This window comes from Centroberyx gerrardi, chromosome 17 (assembly GCF_048128805.1).
Source record: "Centroberyx gerrardi isolate f3 chromosome 17, fCenGer3.hap1.cur.20231027, whole genome shotgun sequence".
NCBI lineage: Eukaryota > Metazoa > Chordata > Actinopteri > Beryciformes > Berycidae > Centroberyx > Centroberyx gerrardi.
The window spans coordinates 5,026,041-5,048,747 of NC_136013.1; the positions used below are offsets into that span (position 1 = coordinate 5,026,041).

Here is a 22,707-nt window from a genome sequence, read left to right on the forward strand (position 1 = left end):
TCCGGTTCCTGGGATTTTGACTGCCATCTAGTGGCAGGTTCTCAGCGCTGCATGTGTGGAGTAATGAATACTCGAGTCAAAACAAAACAGTCAGTAGTGCAAAAAAGCTACCTTTTATTTCAGTGATAATAAGTACCATTTTAGTATCATTGTCGGGATAACTTATAGCCATTTAGGAAACAACAGTGCGAGCGTCCAACATGTTTTCATTCCTCGTCCACCCATCCAGCTGTGATCAAACCAGGTGACAGTGCACCCGCAATGACAAAACAACTAAGAACGTTCAATTAAATCACAACCCAGTACAGTTTAAAAACCAAAAACATGACTGTCAAAAAAAAACAAAAAAAAATCGTAAAAACGAACCCAGGTTTTAGTTGCTATACCCATAGTGAAAATGGCAGATAAGACACTTCTCACCGATGAGCTTGTGAATAAGTGAATTAAAAAGCAGCAGTGAATATACAGCATGGCTGGGCCTGATCAACTTTCAGTTCAGTCAAAAAAAAAAAATTCAACTACAAGTCACTAATGTAATAGGATTCATCGTCAATGATTTCTTTACGACTGGTTATAAGCACTGTAATTTTAGTAAAAAGTGCAATATGAATTGAATGAACTGAAAGTGAACTGATCCCATTTGTGAAATACAGAACACTGAACACATTTTGAGCAGTTAACTGAGGTACAAAGTGTAAAACGCGTCCTTCCTTCTCACATACAGGACCGGGTCAGGATGAAACATTTTGTGAGCTGGGAATTATGAGATCCCATCTGCGTTCAGAGTCGTTTTTAGATATTCAGTGTCGTCACTTTCCACCTCCCACCTAGCTTTTTTTACTTTCCCACTCAGGCATTCTCAACTGCTGCCACATGTAAAGACTTGTTTATGGACTGATCAAAATATCAGATGGTCACTTGTAGTTCTCAGCTCACAGTTCACTGCAGAGGAGAAGCAGGTGAGGAGCGACCTCAGCCTGGACCAAACAATCTTAAGACGTATTTTGGCATGTGACGGCTCCACACAGAGCATCACCCTCGCATAAATTAGAAAGGAGGATATTCGTAAAGGCTGGTATGCATAGTAGTATAGGCTCATGTCTATCATTTCCTTACATAACAGTACATTACTATCTATTCTTCAGTCACTATGTGTTGTAACTGTCATTAAGGTGTAATATCCAGGCATTTGCTTGGCTCTTAGACCTACAGTAGCTATACTACATTGGTTTTTCCCGAGCGAACACAAGAGCGATGGCGACGCTGACACAGTTGTGAAGTGTAGAAATCAGAGCGACCCATTCACTCCCTAGAGAAGAAATTAGTAGAAGTAACTTGGGCGGTGATGTGGATGGACAGCACTCTGCAAAAACCAACAACATGAGCTACAAGGTCAGAAAACGAGTCAAATATTTCTTGGCAACAATATTGCAACTCCTAAAGCAACTCCTTTGGGATTGTTGGCCAAAAAGTTGCCCGGTGTATCACTGCCTTAACACTAGAAAGACCAGTGGATTTTGGGGTCTAAGAGAAGGTTAACATGTCATCAACTGGGGGGGGGGGGGGGGGGGGGGGGGGGGGGTCTGTAATACTATTTCCTTGCATCGTTTTCAAGATCTAACCATACTGGTTTGTAGAAAGTGGGTCTCGAAAAGGTCAGGCCGGGACATTTTGAAAGCCGAGATATTTCATTCAGTTCTAAAATTCAAAACAGCAGTTTGTTGACAGCAGCTGGGCTTTTCTAGTGTCAAGACAGCATAACGCACATAATGTAACACAGATATTAGGTGGAAATGAGAAGCGTCTCCAAAAATAATAAAAAAAATACTCCTAGAGGGGCCTCAACGTCCGCACAAGGCGACCGAGGAATCAAACGAATCAAACTTATACACCGTGCTACGAATAGTGTCGACAACATTCTTCAGAAATACACCGATAAAAGCGCTAAAAAAAACCATCAAAGACCATGAGGGGAACTAAGGTGGGGATGTGGAACGAAAAGTAGAAAAAGCAGGTAGGAGAGGTGTCACCGTCCATGAGCCGCAGAGGAAAAGAGGTCGATGATGAGGTCCGGGGGTCAAAGTTCAGATTGTATGAGCAGAGAAGCAGCACCTATGGAGAAGGCTTGAGCAGAGCGGAGCAGCTGAGAACGGAAAAAAAAAAACGTCCCAGCAACACGATCCGTACTGGAGGACGGTCCACACAAAGCATGCCCGCTTTCTTGTTTGTCTCGTTGCGATTAACGTCCGTCCTTTGCATCGTTTAGTGTTTTCGTCCCCAAGGAAGGAACATCGGGATGTGTTACTTAAGTCTCAAAATAAGATTCAAAGTTATCTAATGCTATAGTTATAGATCAAAATTAATCTTTAGTATGAAAAAGACCCAACAGACAATCTGACAAAGTCGTCTGTTTTCTTTTGAGTGACGCCGCGTTGCATCTCTGGATCCGAGCGAGCGGTGAGCAACAGCTTTGAGGTTTGGGCTTGCAACCCTCTCCTCAGTCTTCAGCTATAGTCTTCAAAGTCCCTCCTTTTTTTTTTTTTTTTACCTCAAAGTCTTTGTTTTCATTTTTTTTTTTCAAGTTCAGGGTCAGAGAGGCTGGAAGTTTCCATCCTGACCGTGGAGTCAGCACACTTGCCGTCTTCACCTTCTTTTAAATCTTTTTTTTTCCAGTTCAGTGGCAGTCAGCTGATGGTTCCCACCCAAACACAGTCTGATCCACAGCTGCAGACCTGGGCCCCAACAGTATTTGCAAATACTTTCACGGTTTTGTTTTATCCTCCTTACGTGCCAGACGGGTGGGGCTTTCCCCACAAAGAGCGAGTGTCGGAAAGTTTAGAAAATCACAGTATTAAGCCAAGTATTTGAAAGTCGATTTAGTATCCTGGCAGACTGTGATTGACGCCTTGCCTGACATCTGAATTGTCTGCATGCAGTAAACCCCACCCATCTGGTCCACCAAGCACTTTAAAACAAATGCTAGGAATTATTCAGGGTTTCATTATTCATTCATTATTCAGGGTTTCAATTCAAATTTTCAAACTTTTTCCAACATCTTAATTACTTTTGATTAACGCCGATAGTCGTCTTGTCCCTGCTAACGATGCCATATCACTCTATAGATAAAGATTGTTCTTCACAGCAACAAATATCTGCATATGTGAGATGACGGGGGTCTAAAACCACAGAAAACATGTAGTCTGGTGTATATTGGGACATAACTTATATTCTTCTGTACTTTCCACACGTTCTTGTGCAATTTTCAAACTTACATCACCAAATTCTTTTTCCATACATTCCCAAACCTTCCACACCTGTGCAGGATTATCACAACTACTGCTAGTGCCCAGGTCTGCAGTGTATCCCCGTTTCGACAGCAGCGGATACTAGAACTTGGGCTGGTAGAGAGCCACGCGGCCGCTGAGGCAGCCCGAGGCCAGCTGGCAGTGTGTCGGGGAGAACTTGGTGGTGAGCACCACGTCGCTGTGCGAGTAGATGGAGCGAACCTCCCTAAGGCAGCTGGTCTGGACGGGCAGGCAGTCGGCCAGCTCCCCGCAGCGCTCGTCGAAGGCCAGCAGGCGCACGCCGTAGCCGTATGGGGAGCAGATGAGCCGTCCGTCCGGGCTGAAGCACAACTCCTTGATGTAGCCCCGCCCGACGTTGGCCTCCTCGATGTAGTGGGTGAGGCGGAGGGAGCAGCGGGGGGAGACGGGCGGCCGGGTGGGCGCCCCCTCCTGGAACTCGTACACGCACGTCCACTACAGGGGGGAAAAGAGAACCGGGTTAGGGGCTGGATGTCACTGCAGCAGACCCGGGACCAATAGTATTAGCTGTGTTGCTGTCGTCCCTGAACGACAAAATTACTGCTGGTCCAGGACCCACAGTGAGACCAACCAATCATTAGTGGCTTTTTGTTGTGATGTCAAAACACAGCGACTTATGGGGAGAAGGTTGCTAGTAGATTATAGGTTTTTAAGGTTAAAAGCTTGCACAGTTGTGATCTAAGCATCACATGGTGCCGCAGCCAGGTGATATCGGATATTGGCCCAAGCCTAGTGAAATGTCAGGTGTATCCGTAGCCAAAGGCCGCTCACCTCCTGGTCGTCCATGTTGCTGGAGCAGCGGATGAGCGTGGCCCAGCCTTTAGGGTGCAGCTGCAGGGAGGTGATGCAGTTCCCCCGGTCTCTCTCTCCGGGAATCTCCGGAGTCAGAACCTCAAGGCTGTTCCTGGGAGAAAGGCCTGGGAGAACCATAATTATGATCAGTTAAGAGAACCAGGGTTGGCATTTGTTACTCAGTTTTTACACCACGAGTTTCTCTCTGACCTTCTCTATGAGGGTGGATCTTGCTGGAGTCGTTTCCCTGGCGAGGAGTCCCAGCCGACCGGGACGCCGATGTGCCTCCATCTACAGAGTCAGAAGAGGGTCAAAACTGATTTTCTTCAAGTAGTGGAAACGATAATGAAGTGGCTAATAGGATTTGGCAGGAGATTTAACAGAAAGGAACTAACACAGACAGTGAAAACCAGAACAAAAAAAACGAAACAAAACTGTCTTAAGCTTTTATCCGGGTGTGATCAGAACACAAAAACAGCAGGAATAAGAGTCGGAGAAGAAGGAAACAAAATGAAGGGTCATCTTTAATGTTTACATTTAAGCATTTGGCTGATGCATTAATTCACAGAATGAATGCAAAAATGGAAAAAGCTTAAATTCATATAATACCACAATTGCAACCAAATAAATAAGGAGAGCAAGGGCAAAACCACTGCACAAAGACAACAAATGTAACAAATACTCCTGTGTCCCTCCATATTTGTGTGTAACAGAGAAGTGTGAGGTAAAGAAATAAGAGACAAGTAGATTTTTTTAAACCCACCAGGCAGCAGACCCTCATCTCACCTGAGCTGAGCGGAGTCCGTCTCGCTCGCAGCATGCGGTAGCTGCCCACCTCGAGGGACTGGGTGAGGTCCAGGTCGTGGAGGATGAGCAGATACCCTGAGGAAGTGGAGATGAGCATCTTGGAACAGTCGGGCGTCAGCCGCATCCTCATAAGGTAGCGGGTGTGGAAGAACTTTTTGTGCGGGCAGCCGTCCTCCGTGAACCTGCGGAGGAAGGACGGAGGATCAAAGGACGAAGGATCAGAACAGTTTTAACGGTGTTTAAAGTCACAAGGGCACGGCATTTCGATGGCGTCTTGCTTCTGTAATTCGATGTATTTCCGGTTGAAACAGGATGGTGGAGCGGGACATAAAGCGGGGAGGGGCTGTTCAAAAGTGGGAGGGTTGGACCAGAATAAACATGGAGAGAGTAAAGCAGTGAAGCCTGTTGCATACTGGGTATAGTTGGTGAAGCAATCTACTGTGAAATGCTTTTCGCATAATCTTAAACCGTCTCAAAATCTGGTTTCTTTCAACTGAATACATTTCAGCCAGTGGAACATAACCATGCTGTCATGGTGGAAAAGAAAACAGGGTTTTCCCCCAAAATCCACCCACTCATCTCACTTTGAAAGCTGTGAAATTGCAGGTTTCAAAATCTGTGATGTTATTATTGGATTTTTTTGTATATTCGCCTACAGGTACACCATGAAGTAACCACAAAATTTCCCCAGTAAAAGTAATTGGATTTTGATACAAAAATATGAGAATAAACATTTTGGAATTTACTGTTAAATAGGTGTATGTTATGATATAAAGACTTAGCTAACAAAGTGAAAAAGCCATTTTTCATTTCATTGTATAAATCAGACAATACATTATACAATGAACTGGTAAAGCACATAATACATTCACAATATAGCTTGCCTTCTGTAATATATGGTAAATGTGCCTCTCAGAATTATGTCCAACAATTTTAAAGCATCCATCTGATTTAATTACTCATCAAAGAAAAAACCTTTGAAAACCTTCGGGTGCAGAGAAACACACACAATGCACAATCACCGCATTCATCTTTAAATGTGTGCATTTATGATTTTCCCATGTTTACTTGTTACCATGTGCGCTGTATATTATGCACATGTACTTGCACACACACCTGTTAGTGTCCCATGTGATGACGTTGCCGTCAAAGCCGGACGTGACGAGGAGCCGGGTGTTGGTGTCGTACTCGATGTTCTTCACCCAGCTGGCGTGGCCGTGCAGCGAGCAAACCTTCGAGTTCAGCTTCCGGAGGTCCCATAATGCAATTGTGGTGTCGTCGGAACAGGTGGCAAATAAACGATTGTCCAAAAACCTGTAGAGAGGGCAAATAATCAGACAAAAAAATCATTTAAGACTCTCAGTGGACATACTGCCGTCGTCATATAAAAGAACAATAGAGTCTGAACATTTGGGCTTTGCTGCTATGCTGATATGAAATAGGTCTATTATGAGATTTTTATGTGTATAATTCCTTAGAGTTAGTTAGGGACAGATATGGGGTTTTGAAAGTCAATACCAATATCGATATTTTTAGATTGAAGTCGCAGATAGATGATACTTGCTGATATGCAACACCTTTAAATTTGACCATTTTCATGCCAAAAAATTAATCATTTTCAGTGTTTCTCCCAGAATTTTGTTACTGTCAGGATGGAAAAGCCTCTGAAACAGTATTTAGACCATAAAAGGACACTAAAAGTCTCCAATGAAACGCAGACTAATGAAATTCTTTTACAATTAATAGCTGCTTTAAGGGAGGGTGACTCACCCCGCCCGCCTACTCAGTAGTAGGGGGAACTTTGGGATACATTTCTGCCTTTAGATGAAGAATTAATTTACGAAAAACATGACTGAACAAATAAACGAATGAGTAAAATATGCAAAGAAAAAACTTCATTGCAAACTTTACAGACTGAGGGAGGAACCTCCATCACATCGGAGGCGGATGACATTGATCCGCCAATATCTGATATATAATAAAAAGCCAGCATGAGCCTGATGTATCAGTCTAATCCTACAATTCATTGCACAATGGGAGCCCAAGAGTGTGGTCAGGTCTACAACACAAAAAAAGCAAAAAAGATAATGGGGTGCGGTGGAAGACTGCAATCTCTTTTAGTTAGAAATGGTACTTTGCAGAGACGGTGCACAGGTGAACAAACCCCCCCGGATCTGGAACTACATAAACACCTGCTGGCCTACAAACTGAATCCTGCCACAAACTTATCCTCTGTCTCCCCAGCTGTGTATCCCTCTCTGCTCTCCTACTGTTTATGGAAAGATAACGGGGGGGAAAAAATGACAGAAGTATGTCCAAAGAATGTGAAAACATAAAATCACCTGGAAAAAAAAACATAACATCACTGGGACACTTTTACTGTAGTCTTCCTTCTTTTCTGCCCATCCTTCAGTGACATTTATGTGACTTTATTCCACACTGTCAAACAGGAAAAGGATTGCCAAGATTTGTTTTCAACTTTTTAAACCGTAGTGACGCACAAGCTGCATCTTCTTTTTCGATTTACAAAACATTTTGAGGGTTCTGATGTGCCTTACAAATTTGATTTCGGAAAATAGTTTTTCTACTAGCAATGGGGAAAAAAGGTCCAGGATCGCAACTTGATCCCTTCAATCATCTTTAAGTAAGTAAGTAAAACTTTAGTGACAATACACAGTTTACAAAGCGCTATACAAAGAGAGAATAAAAAGAAATGAAAGACATAAAAAGGCCACATGATAACAAAACAACTTTAAGAAGAGACAGACCCTTAAAAGCTAGCTTAAAATAACATCCACAAAATTTAAAGTTAGACACAAACAACATTAAACGCTTACAAACCCTATTATGATAAAGAGTCCAAACCTATAAAAACACACACATAAAATCATACACACAAATCATAACCAAATACAAAGAAGAAACTGATACAACCAATTTTCAATCATCATTATTGGCCAACGCGTTTCATGTCCTGACAAAGGAGCTTATTCCGAAATGTGAAGACCAATAAAGATGTTTGAAGGGATCAAGTTGCCATCCTGAGCATTTGTTCCCTGATTAGGATTAGCCCTAAACTGAGGTGCTTTTGAGCAAGGCACTTCACCCCAAACAGCTCCAGTAGAGCTTCCCAGTGGCCGACAGTAGAAGACGGTGGTTGTACTGGTCAGTTCCCAGGTGTGAATGTGTGTTAACTGTGTGAATGGGAAGCGGGACGTTGCTGAAAGACAGCATGCATGCTCTGTAAACCTTCACTGGATCAATAAAGGTTAAAAAAATAAAACACACACCTTATGTTGTTGACGCAGTCTTCGTGGGCCTCCACCAGGGTTTTGATGTGCTTGGATGAGATGGGGTCAAACAGCAGCACCTCGGTCTGCTCACAGGCCACAGTCAACACCGACCTGGTCAGAACAGACACACACCATCAGTTAGGTACTGAACTGAAGCGTAGAAGAAGAAGAGGTTGACCTCAATGGCCATTTTACACAAGGAAACTCATCTTTTTCTTCCATTTCTGGACATCATTCATACATCTACACCAGCGTTTGGGTTGGGAGTGAGAAATTAGAAGGTTTGTAAACCATGACATGCAGTCTGTGATTATCATAATGCAAACAATCATCAATGTAACCAAAAATCTATTATATTTTCAGAAATACAGCTTAATTTCCCATGAAGTATACTATGGATTTACATCATAAAGATTCATGTCAACCTAAAACGGTGGGTAAACTCTGTTCCACAAAAATAATAGGTGTGGTTGGTTTTCCCATAGCAAGGGGAGTAATAATGAGAATAACATTAATAACACTGTACCCCAGGATAACACTAGTTTTCCCAGTTAGGTCCTGAGAAATTTAGATACGAGGCTGAACAGGTTTAGGATCCTTTGATCTGCACATGCAGCCTTAATTCCTGCACAAATGCATTTCCCCAGAGGTCAGTGTGCAGGGAGGAAATACAGTTTGTCTTGCTGTCAAATGTGCGCACAGACAGAATTTGACCCATGTTGTTCTCAGCCTGGCTTGGCTTGGCTACAGGATTTATTTGCGACATCTGTTGTCTCGTTGCTGAGGCTTGAACCCTTCCCGTCCTAAGTTTAGGTTTACTGTACTGAAATTTAAAGATAGAATTGGCATGTTTTGGGGCAAATTAGACATCATAGAGGACATCAGAGAGAATTTACACTCATGATCTTGTCAAGTCAGGAAAACCTGGTGAAATCCTCAATTTTAAAACTGCTCTTGTAACAACAAAAATCTCCATCACAGGGTTTTCCTCAGGATGTGAAGTGTTGATACTGGAATGAAGAGAGGTGAGGCATAGGCTACTGAATGTTGCATTTGGGAGAATCAAGTACTTTTAAGGCCATCCATCCATTCATTCATTTTCAGAAACTTTTAAGGCCTTGTTTCATTTCATTTTTCCTCAAATCGATAAACTTTCAAGGGGTGTCAAGGCCAGTGGGAACCCTGTGAATATGAGCGTCAGTAAAAGGCCCAAAATGTAAAAGCAGCGCTGCCTTACCCATCCGGAGAGTATTCCAGGTTGAACACAGCGCCGTGAGTCTGAGTGCTCAGGTTGACAGAGTCTGCAGCTGGATTCATTGAGCAGTACAAGTTGGTCATGGTCCTGAAGTTATCCCTAGCTGGATCCACAAAGATACCTCTTCTTATAGTCCTGCTTTGCAGCCAGGAGAACAGGCTACTCCCGCTGCCGCTAACGGTCCCGCCGCTGCTCCCAGTCGTCGGTTCCTTGGCCGTCTGGCAGCGGGGTTCACGCTCCTCGGACGCCGGCGACCTCGCACTACGCTCCCGCCCGTCCCCGCTGCCGCTGCCGCTGCTCCTCGGCGGGGCGGGAGAAACCCTCCGCGGGTTGTCATCTTCATCATCTGAATCCTCGATGTCGGGGTCTTCTTCTTTGTCGGAAACACTGCCGTTGTTGGGCCTGTCCTGCGACTCGTCGGCGTCCTCGCTGTCGCTCTGGTGCTCCGAGCTCATTGTAGCTTCTCCAGGGTCCAGAGACCCGTTTGTGTTTTGGGGCGCAGCGTCTCGGTTCAACGGCGAAAAGTAGACCGACTTTAGTTACGTAGCTAGCATGAAACCAAGTCTCCCTCCAACCATTTAATGTCCCATGGCTGTGGATTTTCAACTGTATACGTAACGTTAGCCAAATTATATTTTGTTGTCAGACTTGGCAGCGCCTCATCAGCCGCGTCAAACTGGTTAGAGATAGCTGGAACAACACCGGAAGTTTACAGATTTAACCTTCAAAATAAAAGCGCAGATTTGTCACTTTTGAAAAAACAAGTATTGGGGTGTTCATATTATAACAACAAAAATGTATCGTAACACACAGAGGAATAATTAGATTTACTACGGATTCCTCCTTAATGTATTCTTTATTTTCAGTTTGCTGCTTTGTGATTCAAAACGCGGCAACGTCCGTTTGTCAATAAAGGTTTTATTTTGAAAATTATATACGGAAGTTTCCTATCGTTATTCTAGCTGACTTGACACTGTTCACCTCATCATAAACAAATGCAAAATAAAATTAAGTGACGAAGTTCCGCTTCCTTGTCCACTTGAGGTGCAGTCGCTGATTGGATGCTGCCACCTGCTGGATAATTGCTGGATGTTCATTTGTGTATTGATGGCGTTATGATAAAGTGACTGGATACTTTATTGAGATCAAAGAATGGGCGGTACTAGTTAAAAGAACAATTAACATGCCTACTGTTTTAACTAATAGGCTACGGTGTCCATTTTCATCACACTTCATTTGTTGCAGTGCACACAAGGGGGCAGGTTGGTTCTTTTAACCATTCCTCTGAGAGATGACACCTTTTGCATCGTTTACATACACTTAAATATTTAATATCACATCAAAAATACCTATAAAAAAAAAAAAAAACCACAGGGCTATATGTTGCTAGGCTCCAGTTACACAATCCCTTGGTCCTGGTGATTACTTTTGTGGCATAACCTATAATAAAGATTGTCAAGCGTTGAAGGAGGTGTTTTTTTTGGCAGTAGTGCAACATGATGACAGCAACGCTTTACCGTGTATGCAAATGTTCGTGGAAAGACATGCTGTGACAGTAAATCCACGGGATGAAGCTCAGGCTGCCGAACAAAACAGCGCGCTGCCTGGAGGCACTGACATAGATGTGAGACAAAATTACAGTTTGTGTTGTGGGATTAATGTTTGCATTCCTCGACACTGTGCACTAGTGTGTGTGTGTGTGTGTGTGTGTGTGTGGGAGGGGGGGTGTTTATGTGTACCTGCCCTTTAGCTGCGGTACAGAGAACCACAGATTCATCTGTAAGAGAAGAAAATCTAAATCCCCATTTAACCTGACTGCTATTACGAATCAATTTTGTTGAAATTGCTCATAATCAGCTTAATCCGCTTAATGGGAGACAGAAACTGGCGGCTGGGAGCGTTTTCACCTGGCTGCAGTCAGGTGGAGAGAGTCAGGTAAGGCAACTAGTGCAGAAGAGAGAGGCTGCGGGGACGAGCATCCATCCAACACACACGCACGCACTCACTCACTCTCTCTCTCTCTCTCTCTCTCTCTCTCTCTCTCACACACACACACACACACACACACACACACACACACACACACACACACACACACACACACACACACGTATACAGTTCAATGAGAGCAAGGAGAGTAAACAGTCCAACTCTTTCGGAAGCAGACGGCAAAAATGCCAGGGATGCGGCATGCTGCTCTCCATCCGAGCGCAGCCGGTTGCGCGGTTTTACGCGTGGCATCGAAACCAGGATCAGCCAAAAAGACCCGGAGCTTTCCCGGGTTTATCATATTTATCATGTCAGTCCTGTTGCTCATCCCAGTTCTGCCAGTGTCCCCTCATCCTCAGTGTTTGGACTTCCAGCCTCCCTTCAAACCTCCGTGGCACCTGGAGTTCTGCACGCAGTACGAGCAGTTCGGCTGCTGCGACCAGAAAACGGACAACAGCATCGCGGAGAGATACTGGGACATTATCGACCTGCTGGATGTGCCGGGATACGAGCTGTGTGGTGACTTGTTGAAGGAAGTCATGTGCCAGGTAAATAACTTTCTTCTCTAAGAGTTGAGTTGTGCTTTTCAGGATTCTATTGTAATGAATGGAAAGTGGCCAAAGGTTTCTGGCATTGCAAAAGCGTGTTTCCCAACATTGGCTGCTGATGAATTTTGGTGATTGACAGTTGACTACAGTCTCTTTTCACATCTGAAGGAAGCTTGTCTATGTATTTGTGCATGTTTGTTATTCACCTAAACCACAACAATTTGTTAAAGTTTAGGTATCAGACAACTCTCTGGGTATCCACTTATGAATCTGTTATCGGGTAAACATTGAAATAACAAATGAAGTTTACTCTAATTTAAGCCAACGTTTAATTAACTGTTGTACTTGGCCAAGGCTCAAATTTGTGAAGATTAAAGTTAAGCTGTCATACAACCCTGAATTTGTTATATGGCTGAACATCAACATAACAAAATAAAGCTTAGTCTAATGTATGCCAAACTTTAACTGTTGTACATGGGCAGGGCTCAAAACAGAGGGTATAATTAAGCGTAATGATATCTATAAATCAAGAGACTTGAGTCATGTTACCTATATAAGCTGAGCATTTCACAAAACCAATAAGTAACCAAAGTGTTCCAATACATTTACATTTACTTGTTAGGCATTTTAGGCAAATTGAGGCTTGTATCCAGAGTGGCTTATAATGACTGTAACAGTAGAATAAGCTTAAATTCTTAGATCACTAACACTGCAAGGAATGCAAGGATCTGAGCCACAGCACCCTGACAGTATACTGTATACAGTATATACTGTGTATCAGAGGTGTGGCCAAGTCAACTTTGCTCAAGTAAGTCAGTCTCAAGTCTTGAGGCAAAGGTCTCAAGTCAAGTCTCAAGTCTAAATGTAGAACATCAAGTTAAATCAGAACAAATCAAGAGTCCAGTATCAATTTAATATCTTAAAGAAAAATATCTAGGACTTTTCAATGCAATATGGTTTTAATAGGATAAAAACTTGGTAAGAGCATCATGAGTTTGATTTCTATAATCAGTTTCAACTTCAATAAATTCAATCATTCCATACAAATGAATAAATTCAGAAAACAGAATTTAAATTCAGTCGTCTGCTGGAACAAATCTCATCACTTTCAATCCAAGTCATTTACGCAAACACAAGATCTTTTGTCAAGACTTTAGAAATCTTTTCAAGTCATCAAAGTACAAGTCAAAGTCAAGTCCCAAGTCATCAGAGCCCAAGTCAAGTCAACTCTCAAGTATTCTCTTCATGCATCAAGTCTCAAGCAATTACAATTGTGACTCGAGTCCCCACCTCTATTACAGAAAATTCCCATGTCCCTGGAATGATCAGTACAGTATTCTACCTTGTGTTCATCCCATCCAGGAGTGCTCTCCCTACGCCGCCCACCTGTATGATGCTGAGGACCCCTACACCCCCGTCAGAGAGCTGCCGGGCCTTTGCTTCGGCTTCTGCTCAGAGTTTCACGGCAGATGTGGCCACGTGGTGAAATACTTAACGGGGAACAAGCTCCTGCAGGAGGCCGGCGAGCGAGACACGCCCACCTTCTGCAGCCTGGTCGACCTGAGCGACCGGGACTACTGCTACCCCAACGTGTTGAAGAGCACCGACCTCAACAACAACCTGGGGAAGGTGGCGGAGGCCCCCGGAGGCTGCCTGCAGCTGTGCCTGACCGAGGTGGCCAACAGCCTCAGGAACCCGGTGCTGATGCTGCACAGCCGCGACGACACGCACCGCATGTTCATCGCCGAGCAGGTGGGCTTCGTGTGGGTCTACCTGCGGGACGGCAGCCGGCTGGAGCGGCCCTTCCTGGACATGAGCGGGGAGGTGCTGACCACGCCCTGGCTGGGGGACGAGAGGGGCTTCCTGGGCATGGCCTTCCACCCCCGGTACCGGGACAACGGCCGCTTCTTCATCTACTACTCCATCCTGGTCAACGGCCAGCTGGAGAAGGTCCGCATCAGTGAGATGAGGGTCTCCGCCTATGATATGAACACGGCTGATCCTTATTCAGAGAGGTACGCGGGATTGGGGAAAGTTTCTCTGCTCTTTTTACAGCTTTGATGTGTGGCAGGTGATGGGTAGGTCTGCACCCACTCCTTGCCAGTCTATAGCATGGAGTCTAAAGTATCTCCTCACCCCCTCCTCAGGCTCGAATTGCATTACAGCTGACTTGCACAAGCGTGTTCTGTGCATAACATCTCACTTTTCACTGCTAAGACAAATAAACACTGGATTTGGAGTGAGTGACATACAGCAGAGCATCAGTGCTGAACAGGATAAAGGTGGATAAAGGATTGCTTGAGGGGGGGAAGAGTTCTTACCTTCTTTATCCTGTGTATTTTGTATATGTTCCATTTAGTTATCAACATTTAATCTTTGTTTGCCCACCCATTGGCACCCATTGCACACCTGAACATCTATCTATGAGGCTCTTCCCGAGGTTTCTTCCGTTTTTTCTCCTAATGAGGTTTTGGTGGGAGTTTTACTTTGTTCTCAGTGAGGGTCTGAGGTTGGAGGATGTCGTTTTCATTTCATTGTTTCATGTTGTGAAGCCTTTTGAGACTGTAACTGTGATTAAAGGCTACAGAGGGCTGCATATAAGAAGGATGGCCAACCAGATATTTGTGACTGGAAAACAGGAATATTACCTACTGGGTGTGTGGTTACAGTGAAGCCTGTCCTCCTTTCCTTCAGGGTCGTTCTAGAGATCGAGGAGCCAGCAGCAAACCACAACGGAGGTCAGATCCTGTTCGGTCTCGATGGGTATTTGTACATCTTTACTGGAGACGGCGGAAAAGCAGGGGATCCGTTTGGGAAGTACGGCAATGCACAAAACAAGTAAGTAAGGCGCTCCAAGTTTCTGAATGTGCGAGGAATGAAGTTGATCCATTGGAATGCAGCAAGATGTGATACCTGAACATCTTTCAAATCTTAAATTTAGAGGTGTGACCAAGTCAACTTTGCTCCAGTCCCAAGTCAGTCTCAAGTCTTGAGGCACAAGTCTCAAGTCAAGTCCCGAGTCTAAATGTAGAACAGCAAGTCAAGTCAGAATAAATCAAGAGTCCAGTATCAATTTAATATCTTAAAGAAAACTAAATATCTAGGACTTTTCAATGCAATATGGTTTTAATAGGATAAAAACTTGGTAAGAGCATCATGAGTTTGATTTCTATAATCAGTTTCAACTTCCATAAATTCAATCATTCCAAACAAATTCAGAAAACAGAATTTAAATTCAGTCGTCTGCTGGAACAAATCTCATCACTTTCAATCTGAGTCATTTACACAAACACAAGATCTCAAGTCAAGACTTTAGAAACCTTCAAACCGTCAAAGTCAAGTCCCAAGTCACCAGACCCCAAGTCAAGTCAAGTCTCAACTATTCTCTTCATGCATCAAGTCTCAAGCAATTAAAATTGTGACTCAAGTCCAAGTCATATGTGACTCGAGTCCCCACCTCTGCTTAAATTTCCTTTCAAACGCTGTTAAATCCTGTTTGATCTGATACAGGACTGCTCTGCTGGGGAAAGTCCTCCGCCTCGATGTGGATGGGAGCGACGTCAGCGGGAAGCAGTACAGGATCCCCCCCGATAATCCTTTCCTCGGCGACCCGGACGCTCGGCCGGAGGTGTTCGCGTACGGCGTCAGAAACATGTGGCGCTGCTCGGTGGACCGCGGCGACCCGGTCAGCCGCTACGGCAGGGGCCGGATATTCTGCGGAGACGTGGGCCAGAACCGCTACGAGGAGGTGGACATTATCGTGAGGGGAGGAAACTACGGATGGAGAGCCAAAGAGGGCTTCGAGTGCTACGACCTCAAACTGTGCCACAACTCCTCCTTGAGTGAGTAAACTGAGGACTGGGGATGGGACGATACGCTTATCTCACGATACGATACGCGATATGGGGTTCATGATTCAATACAACCACGATACGATGTATTAAATAAAAGTTAAAAGCAGAATTATGTTTATTTCTGAGACACAAATCTTTCTAGCAATGGCATTGGCTTGCTAGAATGTTAACAACAATTTAAAAATGCCATAACAAAGTGTAAATAATACAATTTCAATGGAGAGTTTGTGAAATTGTGATGGGCAAGCCATCCCATTTGTGATTACTACAGCAGAATAAAATGGAGCTAATATCGCGATTCATTTTTCTGCCCCTCGATACATATTGTCACATTTTTGTATTGCTTTATACTGAATTTTGATATATTGTCCCATTCCTAGTTGTACATATACAATGTACATTTTATTCTTATTTGACTTACCTTTGTTGATCCCCAAATTAATTCATTTTGAAAAGTCTTACTGTGTTGTATCGATACTTTCTCCAACTTTTTGTTCTGCAATATTCACCTGTTTTTAATCTAATTTTGATGGTTCAGATCATACTGTATGTAAATTCAATGCATCTTTCTCCACCATAACAGATGATATCCTCCCTATATTTGCTTATGACCACCATGTTGGGAAATCTGTGACTGGGGGCTATGTGTATAGAGGATGTGAATCACCCAATCTGAATGGCCTGTACATGTTCGGAGACTTTATGAGTGGGTAAGATGAAGTTAATTTTGCATTTCTATACAGACCTGGGGCCAAATAGTATTTAAATTTATCCCTACATTACCAGCAGGTCACTTAGGTCTTCTGACCAGGGCTTACTGGTCGTCCCTCGCTCCAGACTCAAAACAAAAGGTGATCGAGCCTTTGAAATTGTAGCACCTAAACTATGGAACGCTCTTCCACTGGACTTAAGATCTGCGGTCTCTGTTGACACTTTTAAAAAGCAGCTGAAGACTCATCTGTTCAGACTGGCCTTTGTCTAGCCTCTTGTGTCTGTATTTCTGTGTGTTTTTATGTCCTTTGTTTTTATGTTTTATTGTTTCTTACTATTTGATGGTCTTATTTTAACTATTTTACTCCTGTGAAGCACTTTGTGACTTTGTTCTGTGAAAGGTGCTATATAAATAAACTTTACTTACTTACTTACTTACTTACTTAAATTCTGGGGGAAACACTGAATGCCGTTTCTTTATTATTTGGCCTTAAAAAATGGTCAAATTTAAACGTGTTACATATCAGCACAAAAAAACGGCGACTGGCAGCTTCAATCCAAAAACATCAAGTCAAGACAAGTTTATTTATATAGCCCTTTATCACAAGCATATCTCAGAGGACTTTACAGAGAATGTGTCTAGCTAGATATAACTAAACACAATTTAGCCTTCAGAAACCCATATTGGTCGAACACTAGTATTAAATGAGTGTTTCCTATCAATCTTCCAGTCGAATCATGGCTTTGGAAGAGGATAAGACGACAGGAAACTGGAAAGAGAGGAGTGTGTGTATGGGAGACACCAAGACATGCTCCTTTCCCGGACTCATCAATCATCACCACAAGTTCGTCATCTCCTTTGCTGAAGATGAAGCAGGTAACGTCTAGTTCAGTGTTTTAATATCTCACATATACAGTTCTGCTTCAATTTAATATAATGATGAGCTGCATTGCTGTCTTGGTCGGGTTTTTTTTTTTTTTTTCAGGGGAATTGTATTTTCTCGCGACGTCGTACCCCAGTGCCATGTCTCCCTTTGGAACCGTTTTCAAATTCATGGACCCATCCAGGTAGAGTATGAGTCACAGTTTAGTCACAAGTGTAATTGTCTTTATCTTTCCTGGGAAAGATGATATGTAACACGTTTATCTTTCCTGGGAAAGATAAAGACGCTTGCTGTCATGAATTGCGGAAGTGTGTAAACGCAAGCAGTAAACATAGCAGGGAATCCATAAAAAAAAAAAAGAAAAATCCAAATATTCAGTTATTTTCACACAAATTCTACCCATCCTGCTGTAGTTTGTTTATGGTTGATTTTAAATGAATGCATAAAAAAGCAACGAAAAGTCACCCAGTTCTTCCGCTTCTTCTGATGAGACGTGAACGCAGCAGCAGCCACTGAATAACTCCACCAGAGCAACAGGGGGGTTCAGGGCCTTGCTCAAGGGCACCTCAACAGTTGTTGTTGAGGGAGAGGAGAGCGTGACTCATTCACCATGAATTAGGTCATCTGTCTCCCAACGTAAAGCCAGTAACAAGAAACCTAGCTGTAATCTTTGATGATAAATTGAGCAATTTGATGTGCGCATTAAGAGAGTTGTTCAGTCTTGTTTCTTTCAGCTGAAGAACATCAACCAAAAACAACCATTACTTATGCTAAAGCGTTAGCATAGGCACCCGACAAAGCTATCTACAGGAGACACAGAGATGATTTTCTTGTCACATATTGTCACAAAAAATCAGTGTAGTTTTTTTTAGGATATGAGCCATTTCTAATTTGGAAAGATACCATATGCAGTGGATTTTTTGGTGATAGCTGAGAATCTAAATGTAAAAACATAACGTAAAAAACATAAAACATAATTCATGTTGGACATTTTCAATCATAATTTCTAGCAGGGAACTTCAAAGCAAAGCAAGTTATTCCCCCCCAAACCAAATTCAAGTGTGAAACCTTCCTCCAGAAATGATCATGTGCCTGTTGTCATACTTCCTGCACCTCAGCACCAACATCTGAATTCATTTAAAGACTCTAAATGCTCAGTTTGCCCCCGTCCATCCACAACTGATGGAAACATTCAGGAGAGCCTTGACTCACTTGTTCCTCAAACCTGCATAAAGCTGTTGTCAGACAGCAACCGGGTTTCTGCAAAAAGTGTGTTTTTCAGGAATGAGGAAACGAATGCTGATTTTCTCAAGAACCCTAACCTTAAATTTTACAATGGAGTTTTAACAGCTGTCAAGGTCCGACAGTCATGAGACCAGAGGAAGCTGATCTTTCCCCCGATGTTTGTGAACCTTGTTCTTCAGAAGTAGGTTGTTTAGTCTTGAGTACAGAAGACTTAGTGGCCCTATAACCCTGTGGCCCATATACACACCCACTTGGATACCAATTCAAGGGCTCAAAATTGATCAGCCATTCATTTTAAGGCCTTTAAACTTTCTGTTCAAGTAAGAAAAACACTGAGCATTGACAACAATAATTCGCCATCCTTTTTGTACGTTTTTTGGAATAATCAGCGTAAAAACGTCATGGCATTTGTTGTCTCTGGCATTGGTTAGCTTAATATTAACATTATCAACTTGACCTGTTCATAAACCATTTTCTCTTTTTTGTTTTATCCTCAATTCCTGCAGGAGAGCACCTCCAGGGAAATGTAAGCAGAAGCCGCTGCCTGTCAAAGTGCGGGGGAAGAAGGTTCCTTTTGCTCCCAGGGAACGTAAGTCACCTCAGTTACCTCTGCATTTTTATCGCTTCCTTATATATACTTATATCTTTATGTCAGTTATTTGCACGGTGCACATACCAGACAAAAGAGCTACTTAGTTTGACTGAACTGAGCTTGCCTGACAAAGTGGAGCCGGTGAAATTATACCTCAAATTGGAATACGTACGTGGAATTTGTCAGTTTTAAGCGAATGAAAATATTGTTGTGATTTGATCTAGGTGCACAATGAATATATGATGTATTATCAAGTCACTTAAATTGATGTTAGAGGTTAGATTAGATCTCACGCAGAAAACATCTGTTGACTCTTTAGTCGACTTGACCCCAACAGAACCAGTTTTTTTCTCTTCCACTTTCTGTCTATATGCTGCCAAATTGTATAATAGGACTGAAGCCATATATAAAACTATAAAACTATAAAAGGCAGTATCCTGTTTTACATCAAACATGATTAAAATAGAGAGAGACAAAAGAGGAAAACATTCCAAACATTCAGGCCCATTTTCAGAGCAAAATTTTTAATCCAGCCTCGTAAAATGCAACATATGTGGCTTCAGGGTCGAACAAGGCGAGGCTTACTGACATGTGTGCCGTTTTAGTGACTGTGCTGGACACGGACGACAAACCTACAAGACCTCCACCTAGAAAATTCAAATTCACCACCAAACCGCCGCTGACGAGCCAGACCACACATACCTCCACCACAGCCAGCGCGACGACGAGTACGAGCGCTACCGTGATGCCTAAATGGAAATCAAACGATAGGAAAGTGTTCAATAAAAACAAGTTGAGCACGCTGAAGAAAAATAAAAAAGTGCTGAGCAAACAGGCAACGAAGAAGAAGACCACTTTGGAACAGAAATCCAATGTACAGTCAAAGAAGACCGCTGTGAAAAAGCCCAACAAAGACAAAGCCAAAGCACCACAGAAGAAGAACACTCTGAAAAATGGCAACAATCAAACAGCCATAGCTAAGTTAAAGAAGACTCTGAAACCCCCTAACAGCCTTAAAGATAACAAAGTCCACAGAAAGAAGAAGATTCCTCTGAAGAAACAAAGAAACGGACATAAGAAGAACAGTATAAAGACTAAAGTGTCTGCGAGAGAAAGCAACGCTTTTGCTAACAGAACCGACACAAACTTGAATGTCAAAGGCAAGAAAATAATGCAAAATAAAGTACAGGTAAAGAGCAAAAAGTCAAGAGATGCAGAAGTGCTTTGAAGCATAAAGCCTTTGTTTGAATGAGTCATGATGTTTGTACAGTATATTGTGTTCACGATGCAATCAGTGTTGACTCTATATTTAAAGGTATAACACACACAGCTGTTGCGTGCAATTCTGCATGTAAGGAGGAACGTTTCCCCACTCATTTATTTTAGACATTTTAGACATTTATTTTTAGTCGTAAAGTCATTTGTTCAAGTTAATCACCGCTCTGTCTATGTTTAAAACATATCAAACAGGTCTGAAGTGGAAATAAGCAGCAAAAAAAGTTTTTAAACTTCTAACTATACCAAACCCGGGTGTTGTTAAATTGCTCTAATTTTACAGCACATTCAAGTGTTAAAAATAAACATTAAAAAGTGTGTGTGTGTGTGTGTGTCCCAGAAGCCCTCTGTAATTTCACTCCACACCACTGATCATAACTGAAACCACCATGATCATGGTTTGCATAATGACTGTTGTAAATGTAAAGCGATCCTGACTTCAAGTGTGTAACATTGAGCAGCACACTGAGGGACACATTACACCAATCTCACAATTTTACATTTTATTCTGCCACAAAACATAACAGGGTAAAATGAAATCTAAAGACCAGCAGTGTGTATTTTATCATTCCTGGAAACGCAGCATGAAATGTTTTTATACAGTCTGACTTTTCTATTTTGATTCTGGTGAAAGACAGATCAACCAAGGCCAAACTCACTCAAATGAATTGTTTTCTTCAACTATTTTCCTCAGCTGTTCTCATGTCAGTTTAACCCTAATCTGCGGGAAGTAAGATATTGTATTGAATTGAATTGAGATGATATTGTATTGATAAGATAATTTATTGTATTGAATTGATAAGATATTGTATTGTAAGATAAGGAATTGATAAGATATTGTATTGTAAGATAAGGAATTGATAAGATAAGATATTGTAGGCCTGTTGATCAGATAGGGTAAGATGAACTTTATCAGTCTTTGATGGGAAATTTATCTTTGACAGGAAAAAATGCTGCTGCTCACAATACAAACATAAAAGACAACAATAATCACATAAATAAAAATGTATTTTGTACCTGCTGTTGACAAGACTTCATGTGTCCATACTATCACCCATGCATACAGTCTCCTTCACACTCACACACATCCACTCCCTCATTCAACAAGGTTTAAGGTAAGGTTTTCATTTTACACTACAATATATTAAACATATAATGCACATGCTGCATCGGTAAGGACAGAGTACTGCAGTTTTTCATCTGTGCAGAATTTACACTAAGATATACAACCAAAAGCCGACATGGAGCAATGTGATGTGGTTCTCATTATCCTGCCAGTGACACATTCATCCCCTTGTCAGAAACGAGCATTAACTTGCTCTCTGTTAAAGTCTCTGTAGTAAATCATGAAGTGAATCAGAATCACTTTAATCTCTTAAGTGCAATAAAAGTTGACAACTTAGTTTCACAAACATCCAGACACGACTGGGACAAGAACAACAGGACTTCATGTGCAGAACAGTGTGAAGGGATTAAGCAGTACATATTATGGACAGAGGACTATACGTATATGACTTCTATATACATTCACAAACATACAGTGTGGCATACAGTCAGGAGTGTAGCTAGGAATTATGGGTCCTGTGCACAGGGAGTGACTCTGGGCCCCCTCCACTTTCCTCTCATCCTCACACCACCGTTATTCCATTTATGACAACCTTCACACAAATACACCTCCGCACATTCGTTTACTGAGCAATTATCGTAATTGAAATTTTGTTTTTTGGGGCATTACTCTGATAGCGCTAATCGGCTGTCATGACCAAACTGTCGCCATGTTCAAAATCTGTCTAGGGAGCTTTGTTTCAGTCTGCACAGAGAAAACCTCGCCACATTTTATTATTGCTTGTTTCAGTTCGTCTCAGGTAACACAACAGTTGCTGTATCCTATTTTGGAGAAAGTTTTATTTGTTTGCAGTTTTGTAGATTTCAACCAAACCCTGTATCCGAACCAGAGCAGTGTGAAATAAAGGTGTAAAATACTAATAAATATACACTTGAGGACCACAAAAGGCATTTTAGTCCAGACATTTTAGGGATTCTGGGTAGTCAGTACCCCTATTCCCCCCCCGACTACAGCTCCCCAGTATAGTTAGTGACCAATCATGCATCAGTTCAGTGTAGAAAAAAGGAATTTAT

The 22,707-nt window shown here is 42.4% G+C and overlaps 2 protein-coding genes across 2 annotated transcripts; one reads left to right on the top strand and one right to left on the bottom strand.

Moving 5' to 3' along the window:
- Positions 1-3,376: 3,376 nt before the first annotated feature.
- Positions 3,377-10,133, bottom strand: wdr32 (WD repeat domain 32). Its single transcript, XM_071909575.2, has 7 exons — positions 9,453-10,133; positions 8,213-8,326; positions 6,039-6,236; positions 4,902-5,104; positions 4,326-4,406; positions 4,095-4,240; positions 3,377-3,758 (listed from the first exon to the last, which is right to left on the bottom strand). The coding sequence occupies exons 1-7, from the start codon at positions 9,923-9,925 to the stop codon at positions 3,387-3,389; spliced, it is 1,587 nt and encodes a 528-aa protein (XP_071765676.1). The 5' UTR covers positions 9,926-10,133; the 3' UTR covers positions 3,377-3,386.
- A 1,634-nt stretch (positions 10,134-11,767) lies between these two features.
- Positions 11,768-20,521, top strand: hhipl2 (HHIP-like 2). The gene is made up of 9 exons (XM_071909582.2): positions 11,768-12,007; positions 13,370-14,022; positions 14,702-14,845; positions 15,518-15,849; positions 16,445-16,571; positions 17,304-17,449; positions 17,559-17,640; positions 19,208-19,290; positions 19,899-20,521. The coding sequence occupies exons 1-9, from the start codon at positions 11,768-11,770 to the stop codon at positions 20,519-20,521; spliced, it is 2,430 nt and encodes an 809-aa protein (XP_071765683.2).
- The last annotated feature ends 2,186 nt before the right edge of the window (positions 20,522-22,707 follow it).